The sequence below is a fragment of the Fusarium graminearum genome, chromosome 2, assembly GCF_000240135.3.
Source record: "Fusarium graminearum PH-1 chromosome 2, whole genome shotgun sequence".
Taxonomy (NCBI): domain Eukaryota; kingdom Fungi; phylum Ascomycota; class Sordariomycetes; order Hypocreales; family Nectriaceae; genus Fusarium; species Fusarium graminearum.
The window spans coordinates 2687939-2709931 of record NC_026475.1 but is presented as its reverse complement, the minus strand read 5'-3'; the positions used below and the strand labels follow the sequence as shown (position 1 = coordinate 2709931).

The window sequence follows — 21993 nt, the reverse complement described above, 5'->3', positions numbered from 1 at the left end:
TTTTTTATCAGTCATCTGTCCTCCTTAAAGTTCCATATTTGCTGTATACACAGTCATTTAACTGACCTACCACAGCGCGTGTCTTCTTGTTGGGAAACTTAGTTAATAACCGGAAGCTTCATCTCATAACAGGAGATGATTCGGTATATATAGATCAGACCAACCCCTGAAGTTTTGTGGCTTGGTGGAGACATCATGATCAGTCGCCTTGTTAGAGGCGGCGCTAATCCCTATTGTTTCAGGTGTAATCTCTCGGTTTATAGACAGGAACTGGATGAGCTTGCGAATTTTTTTAATTATCTCACCCTGGGTTAAAAAGCAACGTGCTGGTGGTTGTCACGCATGAACGGCAGCCATATCGCCATGACATGTGAACAAGAGGGCAAAATAAAGGGCTGCCTTTACAACGTTGCTTTTTAGATGACGTGTAACAGCCGACGGAATGTGGGAGCTCTCCTTAATCTTGGCTAAAGTAATCAGTATTTTATAGATTCGCCGGTAGGTGGTTTACCGTTTTAGTGGTTAACATAAATTTTATATCACTCTTAGTGTATATGTAGCCTAAGAGTGGACTAGTTATTTCGTCTGAACTTCTTTCCGTACCTACTTTCTTTTGCTACCGGGTGAATGAAGGTGTTTCATCATCTCTGATATGGACAATGGACACAGACATCGATTTCGACTGACTATCCGCGAAGAGAATATTACGTTATGAATCTGATTTTTAAGATATTTCTACAAAGTAACTAATTCTCCGGCATGCGCTCTGGATCCTGGAGCCTTGCCATTTCCAACAATAACCTATACATGTACAGACCAAGATCAACTTGACGAAACGATCTCGCGTACCACTCTCGACCGTTCACTGCTGTCTCCTTCGCAGTTCTTTGACCATATTCTGTTAGGGTCAGAAACGAGACCAACTCGGGAAGCTCCTCCATGCTCTGACTAACAGGTACGTAGTGTACCCACGGCACAAGGCGATCATCATGCCATTCTCGAAGAAGCGTCTGCTTCAACGGCACTGATCTTGAAGCAAGCAACTTATAAAAGCGGCCACTGATACCATTGCCGTCGATATCGAACGCGAGTTTCGATTTCAGCGCTTCATCCTTGCCGACCCATGATTTCGTTCCAAAAGATGCGTCTTGATCTCTGCAAGATTGTCTTTCGCATTGGAAGATGCGTGTAAATGCGACATTGAAGAGCCTTCCGTCCAGAAATGAGGATCGTACGCGTTTTGCAGCGCCATCTTTGACCCTGAGGTAGTAGTTCTTCTTCTGCAGGTTTTGTGCTACTTCCACAAATCGCTGTCGGTGGAACAGTTGCCAATTGGAATCAGTCGCATACCCTCCTGTAGTCGAACCAGCCCAATAGAGACTATTGCGTTTCTGGTCCCATTCGACATCAGATGTATCGTTATATATGAACTCGGTCTCCGTATATGCAGGGCTCGGGAACAAAATGTCCTTCATCGTAGATAGTGCACCAGTTGAAAGAACCGGAAGGGGGCCGGTGATGGGCCGAAAGGAGACGGGACTCGATGTAAGGCCATGCCGACCTTGATAATCAGGATGCTGACATAGATCTTGGGCTGAAGAGATGTTCGTAACAAATGGCAGTCCAAATGTGTCGATACCGCCCTCCTCTTTTACCCCGTCATGCATTGAGCCACAGCTTTTTGTCACTAAATCCCAGACGGGCTTGTGGCTATAATTATCAACACTGATACCCCCATCTTGATGCAAGTGGTCAAGGACTCTGGGTTCATCTATGTGGTTAACAAGAAATTGGACATCGGGAAGCTCTGTTGCGTTGACCAGGATGTCATTGAACATTTGTGAGATGTGCCGGTCAAATTTTCGTCGGGGATGGCTGCATTCAGTTTTCGATGTTGCACTTGAAAACCAGCAGAGCCATAGGTCCATTCCTTGTAGGGCCTGGGCTTGATAAACCGCCTTTTGAAGTTCCTTTCCACTGAAAGCTCTAAACGGAGATATTGATCGATGTATTGTATCAAAATCATCAATCAAGGGTGACTCAAGGGATCGTGCCATTTGGAACCAGCCCTCAAACCCTGGTGGTGGATCGAGACCATATCTGGATCGATATCTTCTGGATGCTATCTCAAAAGTGGTAGATTTTCGGGCCAACATTTGTTGAAACTCGATTTTAGATCGGTTGAATAAAACCTCAACAGGATGCGAGTTACTTTCACTAAAGATCTGAGCCTCCAGTTGAGCGTTGCGAATTGCGACGATGTTCGCTGAGTATGGGACCAAAGGGAGGACGGCGGCAACGATCAATACCCATGTTGGTCTGACTTGCTTAGGAGTGAAACCAAATATTTGTGCAAGAGAAAGCAGAGACGCAAGTACGTGTGATAGAGCCTGGCTGTCGGACGAGAGGCTAAATGGATTACGGGTAGAGAGTAGACTGAAGGACAACAGCATTGCTGCTAGACTCCAGGATGTGTAGTAGGCCTGGATCAATCATTAGGTGCATGGCTTTGTGTCTCGGTCATGAATGCGACACTTACGCTTTGGGCAGTGTATGTCCAAGATAAGGACTTGGTAATTCCCAATAGCAACGAAGAAATGGCATTACTCGGCGGAAACCCAATGAATGACACTCTGGCAAGAGCCCCAAGCACAAGTACAAATATTACCCTCGGTGCAAGGCAGCCAATACATCTTGCAAACGATGGTAGGGTAGGTAGCACAGATCTCTGCCTACTCTCGGTCAGAAATGCACTGTAAATAATGTAAGACAGGCTAGTGACGACCAAAGATGGTAGAAGCCCCCTGTAACTCCCGTCTGTGAGTGTAAGGACTGAGAAAAGAGAGATCATCAGTACTATCGACTTGTTTCCGGATAATTGAGTGGCGAAAGAGCTCTCAGTCCATTCAGTTCCCGGTTCCCATCGTCTTTCCGTCCAGAGGAGTAAGGGGGTAAGCGCTGGCTAGTTGTCTCTTAGCAACCAACACAGGTCTAGGGCACTCTGTGATCTGAACTTACTAAGAGTTTGAGCGAGTCTGCCTCGGCTCGGCAAAACGATACGACTGACAGACATATGGCGACAGCCCACAAGCAGTATGGACGAGCCGGTTTAGACTCAAAGTTGGTAAACAAAGCTGAATCAAAATCGCTCTTGTCTTTGGGGGCAAATATCCTTCGAATTAGGGGTAAAGTGGCCCAACAAATGACCTCTGACCATATCTCGTCTTCTCTTCGGAAAAGAAAATTGACAGTAACGGTGGACAGGAAGGCTGATGCAAATGATAAGTGTGGCGAGACCATGTTGCAACTTGGTCAAAACATTGATGGTGAGGATAACTTTGCTGGGTTGGAAGTTGTTTTTTGGAACGTACAGACAGGCGACGGTTTGCCCGTGTTGGTAGCTAGAAGTTCTAATGGATACATCATACCATGGACTCTCCAGGATATGACTATAAGCTTACAGAAAGAATTAGAACCATGTCGGACTCAGACATGTCACGGCATTTCTTTGCCGCACATAGCCAATGATGTTGTTTGAACATGTCGTATTATGCGTGCTGTTGGTTGTGTATTAGAACTCTGTTGGTTGTACCCTGGCTACAATTGAGGCTGTAAATGAATCCTTCATGTGACAAAACAGCTTCCTAGAGGAGTCACATTGCCGATCATGCCACAGGATCGCTCGGACCGTTTGTTATGCTAATATGATCCCCGTATATTCCTTTATGATCCTTTATCATTGGTCCTTTTGTCTGTGTCTTTGAACTCTGTTGGTTATACCCTTGCTTTGATTGACACTGTTGATGGATCCCGGGCCTGACGTGACAGTTTCCCAAAACAGTCACATTGCCGATCAAGCGACGGGCTCGCCCGGTCTTTTTCTGCACCACTCTATTTCTCACGACGAGGTCTGACATGCCGTAGGTCTTATTGGTTGGCTAAATGCCTCTTACTCTTACCTAAATGTCTTAGCCCTTGATTGTTTCATCACGGTTCATTGGCTTTCTTCGCAACTAACTCTGTAAAGAGCGGCTGAAGTATATCACCCTATCCAGTGTAAGTGTTGACAATATGTAGACTCTAGAATATCACATATCTATAGAATGGAGACTTTCACGATTATATGAGGCTTTTCATCCATACCCCAGAACCCCTGTTTCTCAACTATGTATTTCCGAGCTCTATTCTTCCTAGGTACGTATGTGAAGAAAATACTGCTCTTGACGCCATGTCATTGGTCAAGATTTCTTATAGGGCAAAGGTAACAATATATTCCTTCAGCGTTCACTTCTGCTTCAAATTCTATCAGTAGCTACACTGCTAGTCAAACGTAATCACCGGTAACTTATCCCATAGAAGCATAATTAACACATGGTAAAGTCAGTTCGCCACCGATTTATCTGGTCAGTATTCATGGTACAACAGGCCCCTGCTGAAGCTGCAAGCCCAATACCACGACCATGAACCAACAAACGCTTATGCAGCGATCAGTAGACAATCTGGTGAAAACAGGCACGGCGTAAAGTCGCAGTCAGTGCTCTGTCCCTTGAAACGTAAATAGAGTCGGATCTGCAGTTATTGCTCTCGCTTACTCCTATTTTAGTAAGAAGATAAGAGAATAGCCTCATGGTATCCTAAAAAAAAAAAAAAAAAAAAGGTCAATAGAAGCATAAGAGACGAAATTAGTAGATCCCGTTGTGCTACTTCGACTATGCCCTTTAGGCTATTTATGTCTCATGATGAATTATCTTGAGCTTGGTCACCCTGTATCTGTGTTCATTTCAAGCTTGCCTAGATCACTAATGGGTGAAGCGATTGAGATTTGTCAAGGACGTCGTCGCTATCATTACTATTACAGTACTATACATGTATGTTGTTTGTGTGTTGTATACCCTCGCCAATCCCACTACTTGCCCATCATATTTCAAGAGGGTTACCTCCGAGATATGCGCTTTGCATGTTTGCGCCGGTCTTTCCTGGATGCGAAGGGCGACATTGAGGGATCAGGGGCGTTGGTAACAGTGTCGATCACCACCTCTTTCAACCTCCAGTAAAGGCTAGGATAAGGCTAGTTGGGCATAATAAAGGCACCTACGATCGTCTTAAACCCAAGCATCTAAGGGTAGTCTCTGAGCAATGAGGCAACGCCTCGCCCATTGTCAGATGCGACGATGGCAAAGAACAAGTCATCTTCCTCAGCCACCTCAAATGGTCGGTGTCGATCGGCATTCTTGCGTGCCCTGATCGACCAGCCGCGTTGTCTGTGGATTGACGATATGGTCACGCCAAATACTTATGAACGCCATCTGCTGCTTGGGAACTGTGTCCAGATCTCTCATGTTGTTGGTGCAAACCAACACTCCCATCTGATCTGGGCCTTCGAAGGTAATCCGGTAATGAGGCTCGACGTTCGGGGGGATAGCATAAGGTGCGTGAAGCCGGTCGTTCTTGATGGATAGTGAGCTTGTTAAACCTACCTAGTAGGTACCTTGTTTACTTCGGTGCGGCAGGTCCCATGACTTTATCAGTTTACGAATATTAAATGACAGTTACGACACATCATTCCTTGCATCCTTACCACCTGCATTATTAGGTAAGTAAATTCTACAGCATCACTGTTTTTTAGAAAGGAGTGATCCTGACAAACAACAGATCTCGTCAGAGCACTAGGTATGCAATAAAACCGGAACGTCAGTCTCAGCGTATCAGAAACATAGGCCGCTAAGAACATAAGGGATAAAATTATTAGGTCATCTTATGCTGCTTAGATTATACACTTTACTCTATCTATTTCTGCGTCCTATGACTCAGGGGGTTAACGTTTCTGTAGAGGAGTTAACAAATGTTACGGGAGCAAAGGAAATCTCAAGAATGGCATCTCACAACTGTAAGCATCAGCCGATATTATTCAAAAAAAATATCACTCATGAAATTGAATGACGATTTCATCTATGCTTTCATAAACATGCCAACGCCTCTTTTATCATTAACTATCTGAACAAAGATAAGCATTATCAACTAGGCCAATTCATGCCATGTCCTCCCAAGTGAATTATCCATAAGACGTACAATTGACCACGTCCACCTGGCTGTCAGTCTGGTTACGATACTGTGTCAGCAACCTGCGGTGGAAATCCCTCACAACCCCCAAGAGGCCTTGGTGTCCCTGCAGGTGACAAGCCTCGACCTCTCCCTCTGTCACCTTATAGCACTTGCAAGGCGCGCCACCAAACTTCTTTCGCAGATCCGGGTAGGCGAATCCAATGCTCACGCGAATAAGTCCATCCCAGCGACGTTGCTCGCCATGTCGTGCCACCGCAAGTCGTAGAAGATCCCACGTGTCACCATCGAACCTCCAGGCTTCTAACCGCCCTTGTTCGTTTTGCAGAGCCGTGATACGACATTCAGCAGGCCAGCGTGCACACTTGCATGAATTCCAGTCAGGTACCGTTCCCTTGTCGAGCGTAATAGCGACGATGGACCGCCTGGACTCAGGGCCTTTGGGTCCAGTGAAAAGCACCAGGAGCGGAGTACGAGGTCGGGTACGGATTGTGCCGTAGCCTGTTCCAGTACTACTACCATTGACGGTGACACTTTGTTGAGAGCTCCGGCTGCTATAGCTCATACCAGAGGAACTTGTACTGGTGGACCGGTGGGAAGAAATGCTACCGGAGCGGCTTTGACGGTCTGGCTGACGACACTGCTCATGGGTGGTCGAAGAAGTCCTTCTGGAGGAAGTGGCTGTACTAGATGAACCATTCGTCAAGGTCGAGGGTTGAAAGCCAGTGGTGGGTATGCTCTGAGACCTCTGTAGCTTGTACTTTGAGCCACCCCACCCTGAACTCCTCTCTACAAGTGACGGCGTAGATGAACTATGTTCAGATCTCCGACCTATTGGGTCGTCGGGTGATTCATTCGTTGCTGACTGATCCGTATCTGTCCACTCCCTCGGTATCCATACTTGTATAGTAACATCTTCGGGGGGTCCCAAAGTTCCACGTATCATAAACTTGGCCACTGCTCGAGACCTGGGCGAGTTAGCTAGGTCTATAAACATCTTATCGAAGAGCCTGGGCTGTAGGAAAGATAGAACTTACTCCATATAGCCGTCCATAACCTTGAAGCCTGTTATAAAAGCCTGGAATGCTAAAACATCTTGCAAGCAAAGGAAGACGTAGTGGTACGGTAATCCATTGGCTTTGATGATGATTTCCAATGGCGCCGACGGGTCAGCATACAATGGAATGAGAACAGCAGATCGAAGGTCAAAGTCAAGCACCCTTGAATCCTTACTTTGTTGTTTCTTGTTCCACTCAAACGTCTCGATTATTTTGAAGCGATTCATTGATTTCGGATGTCGCAGTAGTTTTACCTCTCGCCAGCGTATGTAAGGTGACAGAGTCGCCAAAGGCCTGCGATGTCAGGTAAGCATCATTTCGGACACGATATCAATGAGAGAACGTGCCTTTGGAACAAACAGCTGTATTCCACTGCGGGTGCTGTCGGTGCCTCCTCCGTCTGAGGTTCGTCCTCTGGCCAAAAGGCAAGCATCCCATCATTGCACGTTGAAGTGTCAGGTGCGACGATCTGACTCTGAATCCGGGAGTATTCTTCTGACAGTTTCTTCAATATTATTAGCATCAATTATTCGAATGTGTAAAACGGTTTGTAGTCATCTTACTTCCTCAAGTCCGCCGATATACCCAGGCCAATATGAAGACCACTGCGGGTTCCGCAACTCACGGAGTCCCTTCATCCTATTCATCAGTAGCTGGCATTTAGCAAACGGCAAGTAGTTCGGCACCGATACACGCCTGAGGAAGCTGTTCGGGTCGTGTTGAGGTTGTTGCGTGGCCCTTCTCAGATGGATGACGAAACAGTCAGCCAACATCGGCAACCTTGGAGACTGACGCCGGTCCAGCATATGCTCTAACCTGCTCAACAACGTGTCTGATATTTCGACAGGACGAATCTGTTTCTCACGTCTCTGCTCGATTTCGCGTGCAAGGCTGGGGTTCTGATGTTTGAGTAAGGAATCCACAGTCTCCCTGATGCCTCGTAAATCCCTATGGATAGACATGAATCGGCGGTTCAATTCTTGGTGGATGTTTGTGAACAAGTCGCTGTAGAAGCAGATGATGTTAGTATGATACAAATTCGAAGGCAGGTGTTCTCACATCTCGAAGGGCTTGAGAACATGTTGGATGCGAGAGGTGTGCATCTGGATCCTACCTCTCAGGCGTTCGACCTCGGGCATGATACTCAGATTCCAATTAATGTTCTTGATAGGGCCGGTCGTCTGGGCGTAACGCTCATTATCTTTGAGGAGCTGATAGCATTCTTCCAGAGTGGCATTGTAATCTCCAACGACTTCCATTAACGAGTCCTGATCACCACATAGGCTGTCATTGTCCCACACCCCATGGCTATGGAGAGACTGCTGAGCCCTTGTGACAGCGTTCTCAAGGTGCTTGAGGCTGCTGTGGAGTGTGAGGACGTCGGCACCAAAGTCAAGATAGTTCTTGCCTTCTTGCTGTTAGATGCTTGGAAGATGAGTACAGGGGAAGAGCTTGGTGTTGAACTGACCTGCGTTGTTCGCGTCTGCCCATCCATATTGCCAAACGGTCCAGGCAATCTCAGCAAACTTGATCGCGTCTCCGAACTGAATAACACCAGCCATTACGACTCAATATTCACAGGATGAATAACCGAGTCAGTTCTTTGTGTCTTTGCAGGGGGGATAAGTAGCGAGGAGGCGGGGGGTGATTGAGTACCCATTAATGTACCACGAGTTCATAATAGCCTCAATATGCGAACGAGGGGCGGGGTCAACGACAAGGCAGACACTAGACGTTTGTCTGAGTTAGGAATCAGAAGTGGTGGCTGCATGACAGGAATGCAAACACCTTCAGCTACTCTGCACACTACTGTGAGGGATGGTCAGCAATATATCTGCCCGGGGTTCCAGAAAGAACGTCCGCTAAAAGCAAAAGGGATAAAATTATTAGGTTATCTTATTCCGCTTAGACTATACTCTTTAGGCTATTTATTTCTGCACCCTAAGACTTAGGAGGTTCAATTTTTCTGCTGCCCAGTAGTCTGGTAGGCCATCGGAAGCCTTATATGCATGTCTTTCCAGCTCATCCGGCCATCCACCCTCGCTCCTACGCAGCATTTACTCAGCCATGGGCAAACAACTCACTCCTTGCAGGCGGAGCAGGTCTAGTCGTCGAAACAAGGCAACTGGTGGCGTCTTTTGTCTTTGCCGAGCCTTATGGCTTTTACGCTCGAGCCTCGACCGATCTCTGCCTCTCGCCCGGTTAGAGTCTGGTGGCGTACACCTTATTTGGGCCGTCCAGCTCATAATCAAGTATTTATCATGTTACGCGTCCTCTGGTAAGGTGAGCTCCATGTTTCGGCATCTGAAGTGGTCGTTACAATCGTGTCCCTGGTTCTGTCCTACTCAGATATATGCTCAAGTTGCACTTGATATTCTTCCCACTAGCCAAAGCCTTTCCCAATTTATCCAAGCATGGGCTCCAGACAACCTGCCGAGCAAGTCGGCCGCCCCCGCCGGTCTCTCAATGAAGTCAACCCCAATGAAGGAAGTACACTACAGATATTGAGAGATATGGGAATCGATAAGAACATTGTCGTCACTGAGGCCCCAACAGAGCCCTTCCAACTTACCTTCATCGATGTTACGTGCCTAGTGGTAAACCGAATGATAGGTATGTTACTGTGTGGTTTCTCAAGTGCCTGTCAAGGGCAGTGCTAATCGTTGACTTTCGAGTAGGTACCGGAATCTTCGACAGCCCCAGGACAGTGATGCTGGGTGTCCAGAGCCCAGGCATTGCAATTCTCTTCTGGCTCTGCGGCTGTATCTATGCTCTCTCTGGAGCTCACGTCTACGTCGAGTATGGGCTGAACGTACCGCGATACGTAATCGACGGTATCGAGCAATCTGTCCCGCGATCGGGGGGCGACCTCCATTACCTTCAATACGTTTTTCCTTGGCCGCGGTACAAGAAGGGCATAGTGATGCTGAGCGGTGTCCTGTACGGTATCAGCTTCATTTGTATTGGAAACATGGCGGGAAATTGTATCAACTGTGCGCTACGCCTCGTGGAGGCTGCTAATCCCCAAAAGGAGGCTGGGGATCTCAACGGAGGCACCATCCGCGGCATTGCCATCGTCATTGCGATATTTCCATGCTTGATCCACGCCTTCTCTCGCCGGGGTGGCATCTTGCTCAACAATCTACTAGCGTTTATCAAGGTGTTTATGCTGATCTTCATGATCATTGCCACCTGGGTGGTTGCTGGTGCGCCGTCCGGGGTGAGAGGCATAAAAGCCAACCTCGGCAAGCCGATTGATGACCCCAACCTAATAGGGGGCAAAGCGCATGCACAGGCCTTCCTAGCTATCAGTGAGTAATGCAATTGTCTCCCCGCGAGGAACATTGCCAACTTATCGAACCAGTCTTCGCCTTTTCAGGGTTCAACCAGCCAAACTACGTGAGTGGATCACAACTTGCCTTCATCGCAGCAGATAAATACTGACTTTACTCAAAGGTTCTGGGAGAGATCAAGCACCCTCGAAAGACTTACCCTCGATCCATGTGGTGGGGTGTCATCCTGGTGTCGACATTATATATGGCCGTCAACATCTGCTATGTAAGATCAAGCTATCTCCATATTCTCTATTGCATCCTCGACTAACATATGTCCATCGCAGATGTTGGTCGTCCCAGTAAGTGAACAAGAGCAGGAAAATGTGGCACAACAGTTTTTCTACATCATCTTCAACCCTTCTGCTGAAGACTCGAAGCGTTACGAAATCAAGCGCGCCGTCAATGCGTTCCTAGCCATCTCAGCCTTCGGCAATATTGTCGTCATGACATACACAGCAGCACGCATGAAGCAAGAGATTGCCAAGCAGGGTTTCCTCCCCTTTACCAGCTTTCTTGGGAGGAACAGAGACGTTAGTCTTGGCAGGTTTCTCATGTGGCTTCAAGGAGGAGAGCGTAAACCCACAGACCAACCCGTCGAGAACAGACACCAGGATACTCGAAAGATCACTGGTAGTCGGAAACCACGCAACCGATTCTTCAAGTTTCTCAATCCTTCCAATCACCTAGAGGAGACGCCTGTCGGTGCCCTCATCCTCCACTTCACCAGCTGTATCGTCCTCATTCTGGCAACGTACAACACTTCAGCAAGCAATGCCTACGCCATCCTTTCTGGGCTTGTTGCTTATTTAACATCAGCATTCTTTGGCTTCTTTCTCTCCCTTGGCATTCTGATTCTACATTTCCGTGGTCCCCCGAAAACGCAACCAACCTTAACACTTCGGCACCATCAAGTCCCAGATCAGGGGCCTGTGCAAAGAAGCTGGGCCCAGATGATTCAAAGGTCTGTGAATCCGAATTTGAGTATTGTCTGCGGGTTTCTCTATCTAGTTGGGAATTTCTACCCAATCATCACAGTCTGGGTCCCATCAAAGCTTTTCAGCGAGGAATCTCTAGACTGGTGGAAAGTGCCCGTCATTTCGTGGTCCATATTGGGGTTCTCTGGCCTTTGGTTCCTTGGCTTTATAGGCGTGGTCAAATACAAGTACCTCACCAGCCGCCGCAAGTTCGTCTACTTATCTGAGCCTGAATTTGGTCCAGCTGAGAGCTCTGAGAATCGACATTTGTCTGCTAGCTGTGATGATTTATCCGTTGGTGAGGGCGCTACGAGGAGCGGTCAAGGAGGGCTTATTCTTCTTCACGAAACTATCTACAGAGGATGGGAAGGTATTGAGACGGACCAAATGGTCAGCTGTATAGATGATACGGCAGATGTCGTCATAAACCCAGCCCAGCCGATGCCAGTGCATGGAAGTGAAAAACGACGGCCAGTTGATCCGCCAGTCGATTTGTATGAGGACACGGATTTTCCAGAATTTTCACAGAACAGAGCTCCAGTTCAGGAACCAGAAATAGTGTATGGTTCAGTACAGGATCATCAAAACGGAGGGGAACAGGGTCGGCACTAGGAACAAAGTCTCAAGTTTACGCCTATCAGTCACACAAATCACGAAAAACAGAGTTAACCAACAAATGTGCTTTCATTTTTTAGTTAATTATTTGTCTAACTTCTCTTGACACAATAAGAAAGAACGGAAATATTTGCAATGATCGAGAATGGGTCTGTCTGATGAAGATGCTTGCTTCTTATGAGTTCACGCGTATGAAATACTTAGCATTGAGCGTCTGTATTATTGGCATAAATATTAGATCATCTTTAGTATATTTATAGCCTAAGAATGGACTAACAATATCATCTGTACTGCTTCAAGTCCCTATTTCCTTGCTACCCGCCTGCTTGGGCTCAACATATTTCTACAATATTCTTTAGTCTGCAAAGCCAAGACTTAGTCTAGAGCTTTGCTTTCACCTCTGACTGCGAGCCAAGTACCTCCTTCGCAAGCTCCGCGACTTCACTCGCCACGCCCCAAGAAAGCTCATAACCACGCCCCCCAGCTCCATAAGCGTGCACAACATGTTTGACACCCCAAGTAGTATCCTTAGATTCGGTCTCTACTCTCATACCTCCTTCACGAGCTGGTCTTCTCCCAACGACATCCTTGATCACCTTCAGCGAGCCAACGTCTTGTTCCTGGCTGCATGCTTGGGGAATGATGGACTCCGCTGCCTTTAGTAGCTTATTACGCGTCTCTTGTGATGGCTCGAGATCCCAGTTGCCCATTTCTTTGGTGCCGCCAATGACTGTTCCGCCATTGAAAGACCTGGGGATGACGAAGCTCCACGTTCCATCCTTCTTTTGTGCTGTGATAGTCTTGTCGGCGGCAGTGAGATTTGTCAACACCGTTTGACCTGGCTAATTTTAGTGCTTGTGAGCATGAATTGATCATTCGACATACCTCTGATAGGGAAGCACTTTGCGTCTCCAAAACCCATTCCGCTTGCATTGACTACAAGCTTCACATCAGGCGCCAGAATGAAGGCTTCCCATTCACTCTTCAGGTCCCGCTGGACAGTCTTGCCACCTTGAACAATGAACTTCCGGAGTAGATTGGCGCTGTAAAACGGCGCATTAATGCAATATGTCTCATACTCGAATCCAAGCTTTACGCCCTCCGGAAGCTCATGAATCTCGAACTTGCGATATCCCGGCAATCCAGTCTCAGCAGTGAAACTTGTCGCGTCTTGCTTGACATACTCCGCCGGCGGATCCTCGAGGTACTCGATTCCCGGTAGACGACGGATTCCAACTCCGGGCTCACTCTGGAGATGCTTCTCCAGCTCAGCGACAGTTGTTTTCACCCATTTCGCTTCACGGCGAAGCTGGGGCGTTGATGCGGGGATGGGTCGGACATGAGCGCCAGCCCACATGGAAGCATAGTCAGCCGAATGGGCGATTGGAGCTCCCGGAATTGAAGTTGGCCATTCCTTAGCGACGAGAAGCACGGATGTTGATGCAGCGGATGGAGACTCTGCTATTAATTGCTGGATCTCGAGGGCGCTGGTCAAGCCGATGATCCCAGCACTACAGTCGTCAGCTCATAGCATGGGGAACAGATGGATGAGCACGTACCCAATCACCACGATGGTTGACTCCGTGGTCTCAGATGAGCTAAGAGAAGACATTATGCGAGCGTGGAGAAGATCTGGGGAAAGGTTCTAATGATGGGTCTTGTTAGCTTAAATAAAGGTGTGTCCGTGTCACTCGAGATCCGGCTTTAGCTTCACTGCAAAAATGGCGCAGAAACAGGACGTCAAGCCACATTTATACGAATTGAACGAGATCCAAATGCATAGTTGAGGTACCTAGAAACACGGGCGGTATGACAGATCAAAGACTTCATTCGCCAAGTTGTTGTCAACATGCATGATCTTGTACCAAGTTCGATGAACTGATGGTATCGCGCCCTCCGAGACCGGCCTCTTACAGTGTATGGTCAAAATGATCGTCAATGCGTGCCCAGGTTCTATGGCACGCGTGCGAGACGGAAGAGCTTCCAATTGAGCCAGCGAAATATCATCACAGCTATCTCGTCTGGCGCGATAGATTCTCAGCTTGATCGTGTCTTAATGCTGACTGCGACAAAACGTCAAAAAGAGAGGTCCTACCCGGGTTCGAACCGGGGTCTTCGGAAAGTTTTTGATGGGTATCAAAATCCAACGTCATTACCACTAAACTATAGGACCGCTATGATCGAGTGAACTCGATGACTAAGCTCAGCAATTTGAATTATATATATTGTTCATAATCTGGAAGCCTATACCCTACAGAACTTGGATGAATCCTACGTTCAATTGATCCGAGATATAGATTATCTGCTGATCTTATATACTTTGAAGTATAAACTCTAGATGCTCGCTCTCCTGTTCATCTTATATCTCCTGCAATAAAAGAATGAATGCCTTGGTCCGCATAGGACCCCTTGTTGTTAGAGGAAAATGTACTTGTGTGTTTCTGATATGCACGTTCAACACAGCTTCGCCTGCCTAACAGGGATTTACATCAGAAACACGATCCATCAAAACCCCTCAGACGTTGTCTATCCATCCTCAAACTTTTCAGTTCATAACCATCATGGCTCAAAAACAGCGACTACGTCCGAAATCGCGGGACGAATTCGAGATCGGTATCATCTGCGCTCTAGTACTGGAGGCTGATGCTATTTTTACCCTGTTCGACCACCACTGGGGCGAAGATTTTGGAAAGGCCTACGGCGACCCGAACGCGTACTCAACTGGTGTCATTGGGCAACACAACGTGGTCCTAGTACATCTTCCTCGTACTGGTAAGGTTGCAGCAGCAAATAGTGCAGCCTTCTGCCGTGCAAGCTACCCAGGTATTCGCTTGGCCCTTGTTGTTGGCACTTGCGGCGGGGTGCCATCCTATGGAAAAAGGACTGAGATGTTGCTTGGAGATGTGATTGTTAGCACTGGCGTCGTGCAACATGATCTTGGCAAGCGTTTTACAGACAAATTCAGGATGAAGGATACTACAGAAGACAGTCTTGGAAGACCAAGTCTTGGAATAAGATGTCTTTTATCGAAGCTGAAAACCAGGTATCATCAAGGACGACTACAGATTGCAACCCAGAAGCATCTCGAACGGGTGTTGAATGAAACAATGAAGTTGCGTCTCCGCCAGGGCTTACAAGACCACCTATTCCCAGCAGATTATCGCCACAAACATCAAGAACCCTCAGAGTGCAAGATATGTGCTGCTTGCAACGGTAATTCGGATCCTGTCTGTGAGATTGCTCTTAGTTCGAACTGCAAAGAGCTCAAATGTGATGCCGGGCAGCGCCTCTCACGCGATCGACTGGGCGGGATAAAATTCGACATCGGTAACAAAAGCTTGAGCTCGAATAACGATACTCTGTTTCCAACGATTCACTTTGGGACATTTGCCTCGGGAGATTCGTTGATAAGGTCAGCGGAATATCGCGACCAGCTCGCGACCAGCAAAGACGTCATAGGGTTTGAGATGGAGAGTGTTGGGGTTTGGGAAATGTTTCCGACTGTTGTCATCAAGGGCGTGTCTAATTATGCCGACAGCCATAAGAATGACGATTGGCAAGACTTTGCTGCTGCATCGGCTGCTGCATGTACCAAAGCATTTCTTATATACTGGGAGTCAACAAAGGAGTAAGAGACATTCTCATTACCTACTGCCTCTTATGAACAACATGATGCTAATTAACAATAGAGATACCAGATCAGAGGCAGAGGAACAGAAACCCCGAGAGACTGCTATGAACAATATTCGTTTCCCGGAAGCCAAGGGAAGAAAAGACGACAATACGCCCCCAGCCAGCCCAACCACAAATCAATGAGTCCTTCAGGCCTACTCTAAAGATTCTGTTAAACATCCTACGCATAGATCCGGTCATAAGGTGAAGTCAAACTAAGACAAGATTCATAGTTGTGGTCAGAGTGGCATTTTTTGCAAATGCTTCATATGGTTATTGTTCTGACCAGCCCATGCTACTCTCTCACTTGATGCTTTAATCCAACAGTGTATGGTCTTGAGGGTCAATGTAGAGGCAGTTGTCACTATGGATTTATTCCAAATGTAATAATAGATCAGCACATATAAAGATGGACCACGAAAAGGCGGCCTTGTTGTCTCAGATATCGATGATTGATGAACCAATGACGGACTGAGCGAAACTGCTGAGATGTGTTAGCGTGTCGTAGCTCGCCGGCTGACAGACGCATAATCAGCATGGCATGTTCCGGGAGGCAAGAATCGACAAAGAAAGAATAAGCAATTGCTGATTGGCTAACGGGGCTGTGTCAGCAGAATTTGACCAATCATAATGATCATGATTACCAGCTGGGAGATCCGTAGCTCTGGAGCTGTAGATAAAGTGGATCCAGCTCTCTAAAAGCGATAAAGTACAAATACGACGAGCCGCCGCATCCAGAAGAGAAGAACAGAATCAAGCACTTTACAATCCATTTCACTCTTCTTACGAGATATCAACTCTCCAAATCACCAATAACTCAAACATCAACTTTCACAACACTCCAATCCCTCAAAATGGTTGTCAACACTCCTACTACCTGCTGCCGCTCCAGCGACGGTGCCAGTGAATGCGCCTGTGGTATGTGACATCATATCAGGTCTACCGCAACACAAAGCTAACAAGTCTCCAGCCCAAAAGGCTACTTGCTCATGCGGTCAAAAGTCTGCTCTCCAGTGCACATGCGCCAAGGCTCCCGTCGAAAACACCGTCAACGGCCCTCGATGCTCATGCCGTGCTCGTCCCGCTGGCGAATGCACCTGTGACCGTGCTGCTTCTGAGAACGTCACTCCCAGCGGCGCCACATGCGCTTGCGGATCTCGTCCTGCTGGTATGTAGAACCAACCTTGACTTTGGGTTCCCGTGTCAACAGTCTTGCTAACGATTGTGGGTTAGGTGGCTGCACTTGTGAGAAGGCTGCCGATGGTGGCTTCAACCCTGCCAACGAGATCGACTTTACCACCAAGAAATAAATGTCTGACTCTGATGATGGGGATTAACGAAAACAACATGCATTAATAAATTACTGGACGGCGTTGGGGATCATGACTAGGTACTTTGGGTTGGGGCGGGGAGACAATCGATACCAGATACACAAGAATTGAACAACATTCATTCATGACAACTGTCGAACCGTGTTGGAGAGTGTGCGTTGTTTGCCAAGAACATGTTTATGCCGAATTCGTGTGTAAACAACATTAGCTCACGCGATTAGCAAACGGTTGTGGACATCTGCATCTTCATTTGTTATGGCGCAGAAGTTAAAACTGTTGAAGACAAACACAGCTATTGTCTGTGCTGTGCGACGCATTGTTCGTCCGCTAGTAAACGCGACGGACCAGTGTGAATCGCGTATCGAATAGCTGCGACGAAATGAACCGATAGCTCAAAGGCGGTGAATCGAAGCTCGATCCATTGTCACGAACCGTCAATTGCGCTAACGGTTTTCTGCCGGACAAATCAGCCAAATTAGCCATAGCTCTCAGGCGGTGACCCAAGGTTGGGCAAGCATCATCCCCTGTCAAGCCCGCAAATGACCGCACCCCCAGCGCGGTCAGATCACTTCCTGCAAGAAAAAACCCACCCATCGCGCCCTCCTAAATCAGCTTTTTTTTTTTTCGCAGAGCTTGATTTTCATCATCAAACATCATCACAACACAACCATCACATTTCGCCCCCTATCCTCGCGAACCTAAACCCTATTCTCAATCGCCACCGCCGATTGAATTACCTAAAAGCGCAAAACTTTCCCCATCTCCAGCGCATCTCTCAAATTCCTCACAATCACAACAAATCATCACGCGATGGCACCAAGAGCCGCTGTCGCCAGAGCGGCCGCGACCAAGAAGTCGACGACTACCACTACCGCCGCTGCTGCTAAGAAGGATGCGAAGCCTACGAAAGCTGCCGCCAAGAAGGCCGAGCCTGCTATCAACGGCGCCTCCAAGAAGCGCACTCGCGCAGAAGAGCAAGAGGTAGAGGAAGACGAAGAGGAGGAGGTCACCCGCAAGACCAAGAAGACCAAGACCACAGAACGCGTCGTCAAGACCGCGACCAAGCCCGCAGCAAAGGCAAAGACCACTAAGCCCGCTGCATCAAAAGCCAAGGCCAAGGCCACGTCCGAAGAGCCCGAGGAGAAGAAGCCTGTAGCAAAGGCAAAGACCGCTAAGCCCGCTGCCGCCAAGAAGGCCGAGCCCAAGAAGAAGACCTCATTTCCCGGCATCGGAAAGAAGATCAACGAAGCTCCTACCAAGATTCTCGATGTTTACGTGTTTGGTGAGGGATCATCAGGTGAGCTTGGTCTCGGAAGCAAGCGCATCAACAATAAGAAGCCCATCGACGTCAAGCGCCCCCGACTCAATGACAACCTCGCCGCTGCCACTACTGGTGTTGTTCAGATCTCTTGCGGTGGTATGCACGCGGTCGCGTTGACACACGATAACAAGATCCTCACATGGGGTGTCAACGATCAGGGCGCTCTCGGACGAGACACCACCTGGGATGGTGGCCTTCGCGATATGGACAGCGCCGAAGACTCCGATTCAGACGATGAGGACGACAGTGGAATCAACCCCAAGGAGAGCACACCGACCGCCGTCGACGACGAGTTCTTTGCTCCTGGCACCAAGTTTGTTCAGGTCGTTGCTAGTGACAGCGCCAGCTTCACTCTCACTGAAGACGGCCGAGTTTATGGCTGGGGAACCTTCCGATCCAGCGATGGTATTCTCGGCTTCTCAGAGACCATCAAGATCCAGCCCACTCCCCTCCTCATCAAGGACCTGAAGAACATCAAGGCCCTTTCCGCAGGTTCCAACCACATTCTTGCTCTCGACCACAAGGGCAACGTTGTCGCCTGGGGCTGTGGTCAGCAGAACCAGCTCGGTCGACGTATTATTGAGCGCAACAAGATGTCCTCTCTTATCCCTCAGGGCGTCGGTCTGCCTCGCGGAAAGATTGCCAAGATTGCCTGTGGCTCATACCACAGCTTTGCTATCGACAAGGAGGGTGTTGTCTACGGTTGGGGTCTCAACAACTTTGGCGAGATTGGTGTCGAGTCAAATGCTGGCGAGGACGACGCTGTTATTCTCCGACCTGCCAAGCTCACATACCTCGACGACTACAATATCACAGAGATTGATGGCGGCGAACACCACTCCCTTGCTTGCTCCGACAAGGGTGATCTCTTGACCTGGGGTCGTGTTGATGGTTACCAAGTTGGCTTCGAGTTTGACAAGCTGTCCGAGGAAAACTCCATCTACGACGAGCGAGGCAATGCCCGTATTCTGTTCAAGCCTACTATCCAGCCCGGTAAGTCATGCACGTTATTTATCCATTCAAACAAATGCTAACATGTTCCAGACGTCAAGGATATCGTCTCTGTCGCCGCCGGTACCGATAACAACTTCGCCATCTCCTCCAACGGCACTGTCTACTCCTGGGGCTTCTCCAGCAACTACCAGACCGGCCAAGGCACGATCGAGGACATCCACACTCCTACCCTGATCGACAACACCGCCATCCGAGGCAAGAAGATCATCGGTGCCGGAGCTGGTGGTCAATACTCCGTCCTTATCGGCGAGGCTGAAGATGTTCCACAAACAAACGGCGCCGCCACCAACGGTACTGACGACAAGGCTTAAACGAGCAACGAAACACTACGAAGGATTTGCGAATGAAGCTGGAATTTCTCCTATTTAGCCCAACTTAATCTCGCTGCTGCAGGGCAGCCCTTTCCAACAAATTTGTATTTTTTTAGCCCGCCATTTGATGAAGAGGCGGACCGCAATTCCGGGAATCGGATGGGTGGATTTCCCCCTGTTACTCAAAAAAGACTTTCACGATTAAAGGAGGATGCATACTGTTTTTTGGTGCTTTTCGATGCTGTGGCATATATAGATGGTTACGATGTCTTTGCATAATTCGAACACTCTGTTTTTGAGAGTATTTTTCTCAACGCTTTACTACACCTTGCCTCTCTTTTATTCGTGACGTACAAATGTAATTATTCTAGTACAAAGGGAACATGTCCCGAGCCATGTAACTTGCGTATCCCATCTCCTTGTCTTGCCGAACGCCTTGCCCCCGCGCGGCTGCGCTTGATGTTCATCGTATCTCTGCCGCTGAGGGCGTCTTCATGTACTGCATCCTGCGCAAGCTTTGCGCATAAACTTCATCGTGATTGACCTTGCTATCGAAATCGTTCAAGCGTTAAGCTTAGTAGCAGCGCCAGAGAAGGTTCCGCTTCCTCGACTGCTGAAAATACCCATGATACCGAATCCGACGTAGAACAGAGCAAGAGGATACGCGACTAGTCCTCGCATGCGCTTCATCTGTCCCACCGCGCAGAACATACCGCTTGCGCTATAAGTACACCACAGGATAGCCGCAGTAGTAGCGACGATTCCAATAGGTGTGTCCATGCGCATAACGATACCGAACAAGCTCGTCGCTACAAGAGGCAAAAGGCAGTATCCCAACACGCTCGCGCTTCGGGGGTATGTCAACGTCGAGGAGAAGTGGCCGCCATGTTGACCGTCGTGTGGTTGGGGTGGTGCGGAGGGATCGCTGCTGTATTGGGGGAAGTTGTTGACTGCTTGTGTGCCGGGGTCGATGTCGGAGGGTGACATGAGAGAGAGGATTAGATGCAGAGAGATGGAGCCTAGAGCGGCGAGGCCGTAAATGTAGCCGAAGTGGACTTGGCCTGAGAAGAGAAGGATGAAGCCGAAGAGGAGGAAGAAGATGAGTGGTCCTGCGAGGTCGGAATCGTCCATGATGTGCGCATCGATTCGTCGAAAGGGGTTCAACACAGCAAGCGTCTGCGCAACATAAGTCAGTACCTATCTAGTATCGCAACAGGGAGAGTTGTTACCTTTGCTTGAATATGTCCAAAGTTAACGCCCAGCTCCTCCAGCAAAGGCGGCTCGCCATCATACCCCTCTGACGAAAAAGCAGCAACCCAACCCGTCCTCAAACCGCCCTGCTCGCCCATCCTACCACTAACGCCCTGCTGCGCTGCTCCGAAACCAGGCGTCGCAAAGTTGTTCTGTTGCGCTGGCGCGCCGACGCCGTAGCCGCCTGTGTTGGCATATCCGTAGCCGCCCTGTGGTGTGCCTGAGGAGGCGGTGTTGGTGTACTGGGAGGGAAAGAATTGGAGGTTTTGGGCGGCGGTGGGTGCGGGGGCGCCGCTGGGGGGGTACTGAGGTTGTTGCGAGGCGTAGTAGTTTGACATTTTATTTATGTGAGAGGTGGTTGTTTTGGAGGAGGAGGAGGAGGGAAGGGAGTGGTGGTGTTTTTTTTGGTGAAACTGGTCTTGAGCCTTGAGGACAGCTTGGAGATGACGGAGAGCTTTGGTAGGGGTGTGGCGTCGGTGATTGGTGTGGCTGTGTGCGCCACACTTGAAGAGACATCAATGGCAGCGCTTCAGAAATCTGAGCAGTGTGAATTACTAGCATAATGATGCTGGGTTACTTGATCAAGAGACATTTTGAATCCATTTCGTACTTGTTGTGTCTTGAACGGAGTTTGTAGGCTGCATAATCTTGAGAACGGAGCTTTGTGAGTTGAAATAGCAAACTCAGCTGTGAAGAGTTGATGAGATGTTGACGTGCGAGTTTACCTCTGTGATAAACAGGAATATTCTCAGAGAGATCAAATGATAATCTTTGATAACCCTACAGTGTAATATCTTTAGAGTAGTTACAGTCACTGCCATTATTCCCTATTTTTTAATCGTTGAAACTCACGATACAGGGTAGGCGATATCGGGAATAACGAGAACATAGTGATTTGTTTATTCCAGTGTCAAGCCTCACGTCCTGACTTTGAAGAAGATGAGACACGCTGTGACATTCTGCACAGCCACAGAACGGACAAGGAATCATTGTCTTGACCTGCAAGGTCATACGTGGAAAGAGGAAGTGAACCTGCCTATGCTATGATTGT

The 21993-nt window shown here is 48.3% G+C and overlaps 9 protein-coding genes and 1 non-coding gene across 10 annotated transcripts; 5 read left to right on the top strand and 5 right to left on the bottom strand.

The window, feature by feature from the left end:
- Positions 1–746: 746 nt before the first annotated feature.
- On the bottom strand, positions 747–3542 carry FGSG_08166 (uncharacterized protein; the record flags this gene model as incomplete). The annotated part of the gene is made up of 6 exons (XM_011322344.1): positions 747–801; positions 850–2483; positions 2540–2753; positions 3019–3062; positions 3372–3401; positions 3462–3542. The coding sequence occupies 6 exons, from the start codon at positions 3540–3542 to the stop codon at positions 747–749; spliced, it is 2058 nt and encodes a 685-aa protein (XP_011320646.1).
- A 1629-nt stretch (positions 3543–5171) lies between these two features.
- Positions 5172–5670, top strand: FGSG_08167 (uncharacterized protein; the record flags this gene model as incomplete). Its single annotated transcript, XM_011322343.1, has 3 exons — positions 5172–5428; positions 5511–5593; positions 5627–5670. 3 exons carry the CDS (start codon positions 5172–5174, stop codon positions 5668–5670), a joined length of 384 nt encoding a protein of 127 aa, XP_011320645.1.
- A 2503-nt stretch (positions 5671–8173) lies between these two features.
- FGSG_08168 (uncharacterized protein) lies at positions 8174–8680 on the bottom strand (the record flags this gene model as incomplete). The annotated part of the gene is made up of 2 exons (XM_011322342.1): positions 8174–8526; positions 8587–8680. 2 exons carry the CDS (start codon positions 8678–8680, stop codon positions 8174–8176), a joined length of 447 nt encoding a protein of 148 aa, XP_011320644.1.
- An 852-nt stretch (positions 8681–9532) lies between these two features.
- FGSG_08169 (uncharacterized protein) lies at positions 9533–12039 on the top strand (the record flags this gene model as incomplete). Its single annotated transcript, XM_011322341.1, has 5 exons — positions 9533–9731; positions 9797–10429; positions 10483–10517; positions 10575–10676; positions 10789–12039. 5 exons carry the CDS (start codon positions 9533–9535, stop codon positions 12037–12039), a joined length of 2220 nt encoding a protein of 739 aa, XP_011320643.1.
- Positions 12040–12337: 298 nt separating this feature from the next.
- FGSG_08170 (uncharacterized protein) lies at positions 12338–13654 on the bottom strand (the record flags this gene model as incomplete). The annotated part of the gene is made up of 4 exons (XM_011322340.1): positions 12338–12385; positions 12462–12880; positions 12928–13553; positions 13602–13654. The coding sequence occupies 4 exons, from the start codon at positions 13652–13654 to the stop codon at positions 12338–12340; spliced, it is 1146 nt and encodes a 381-aa protein (XP_011320642.1).
- Positions 13655–14128: 474 nt separating this feature from the next.
- On the bottom strand, positions 14129–14215 carry FGSG_20715. The gene has a single exon. It is a non-coding gene; the product is annotated as a tRNA-Gln (tRNA).
- A 388-nt stretch (positions 14216–14603) lies between these two features.
- Positions 14604–15858, top strand: FGSG_08171 (uncharacterized protein; the record flags this gene model as incomplete). The annotated part of the gene is made up of 2 exons (XM_011322339.1): positions 14604–15670; positions 15732–15858. 2 exons carry the CDS (start codon positions 14604–14606, stop codon positions 15856–15858), a joined length of 1194 nt encoding a protein of 397 aa, XP_011320641.1.
- A 623-nt stretch (positions 15859–16481) lies between these two features.
- Positions 16482–17176, top strand: FGSG_08172 (uncharacterized protein). Its single transcript, XM_011322338.1, has 3 exons — positions 16482–16632; positions 16685–16882; positions 16948–17176. The coding sequence occupies exons 1-3, from the start codon at positions 16569–16571 to the stop codon at positions 17022–17024; spliced, it is 339 nt and encodes a 112-aa protein (XP_011320640.1). The 5' UTR covers positions 16482–16568; the 3' UTR covers positions 17025–17176.
- Positions 17177–17855: 679 nt separating this feature from the next.
- Positions 17856–19972, top strand: FGSG_08173 (uncharacterized protein; the record flags this gene model as incomplete). The annotated part of the gene is made up of 2 exons (XM_011322337.1): positions 17856–19359; positions 19411–19972. The coding sequence occupies 2 exons, from the start codon at positions 17856–17858 to the stop codon at positions 19689–19691; spliced, it is 1785 nt and encodes a 594-aa protein (XP_011320639.1). The 3' UTR covers positions 19692–19972.
- Positions 19973–20252: 280 nt separating this feature from the next.
- Positions 20253–21280, bottom strand: FGSG_08174 (uncharacterized protein; the record flags this gene model as incomplete). The annotated part of the gene is made up of 2 exons (XM_011322336.1): positions 20253–20867; positions 20921–21280. The coding sequence occupies 2 exons, from the start codon at positions 21278–21280 to the stop codon at positions 20253–20255; spliced, it is 975 nt and encodes a 324-aa protein (XP_011320638.1).
- Positions 21281–21993: the final 713 nt, after the last annotated feature.

What these genes read in the sequence shown, in the direction of transcription:
- FGSG_08172 (XM_011322338.1), top strand. Translation starts at nt 16,569, where the DNA reads ATGGTTGTCAACACTCCTACTACCTGCTGCCGCTCCAGCGACGGTGCC. An exon ending in TGCCAGTGAATGCGCCTGTG is followed by an intron (nt 16,633 to 16,684) that starts GTATGTGACATC and finishes ACAAGTCTCCAG; the next exon opens with CCCAAAAGGCTACTTGCTCA. An exon ending in TTGCGGATCTCGTCCTGCTG is followed by an intron (nt 16,883 to 16,947) that starts GTATGTAGAACC and finishes ATTGTGGGTTAG; the next exon opens with GTGGCTGCACTTGTGAGAAG.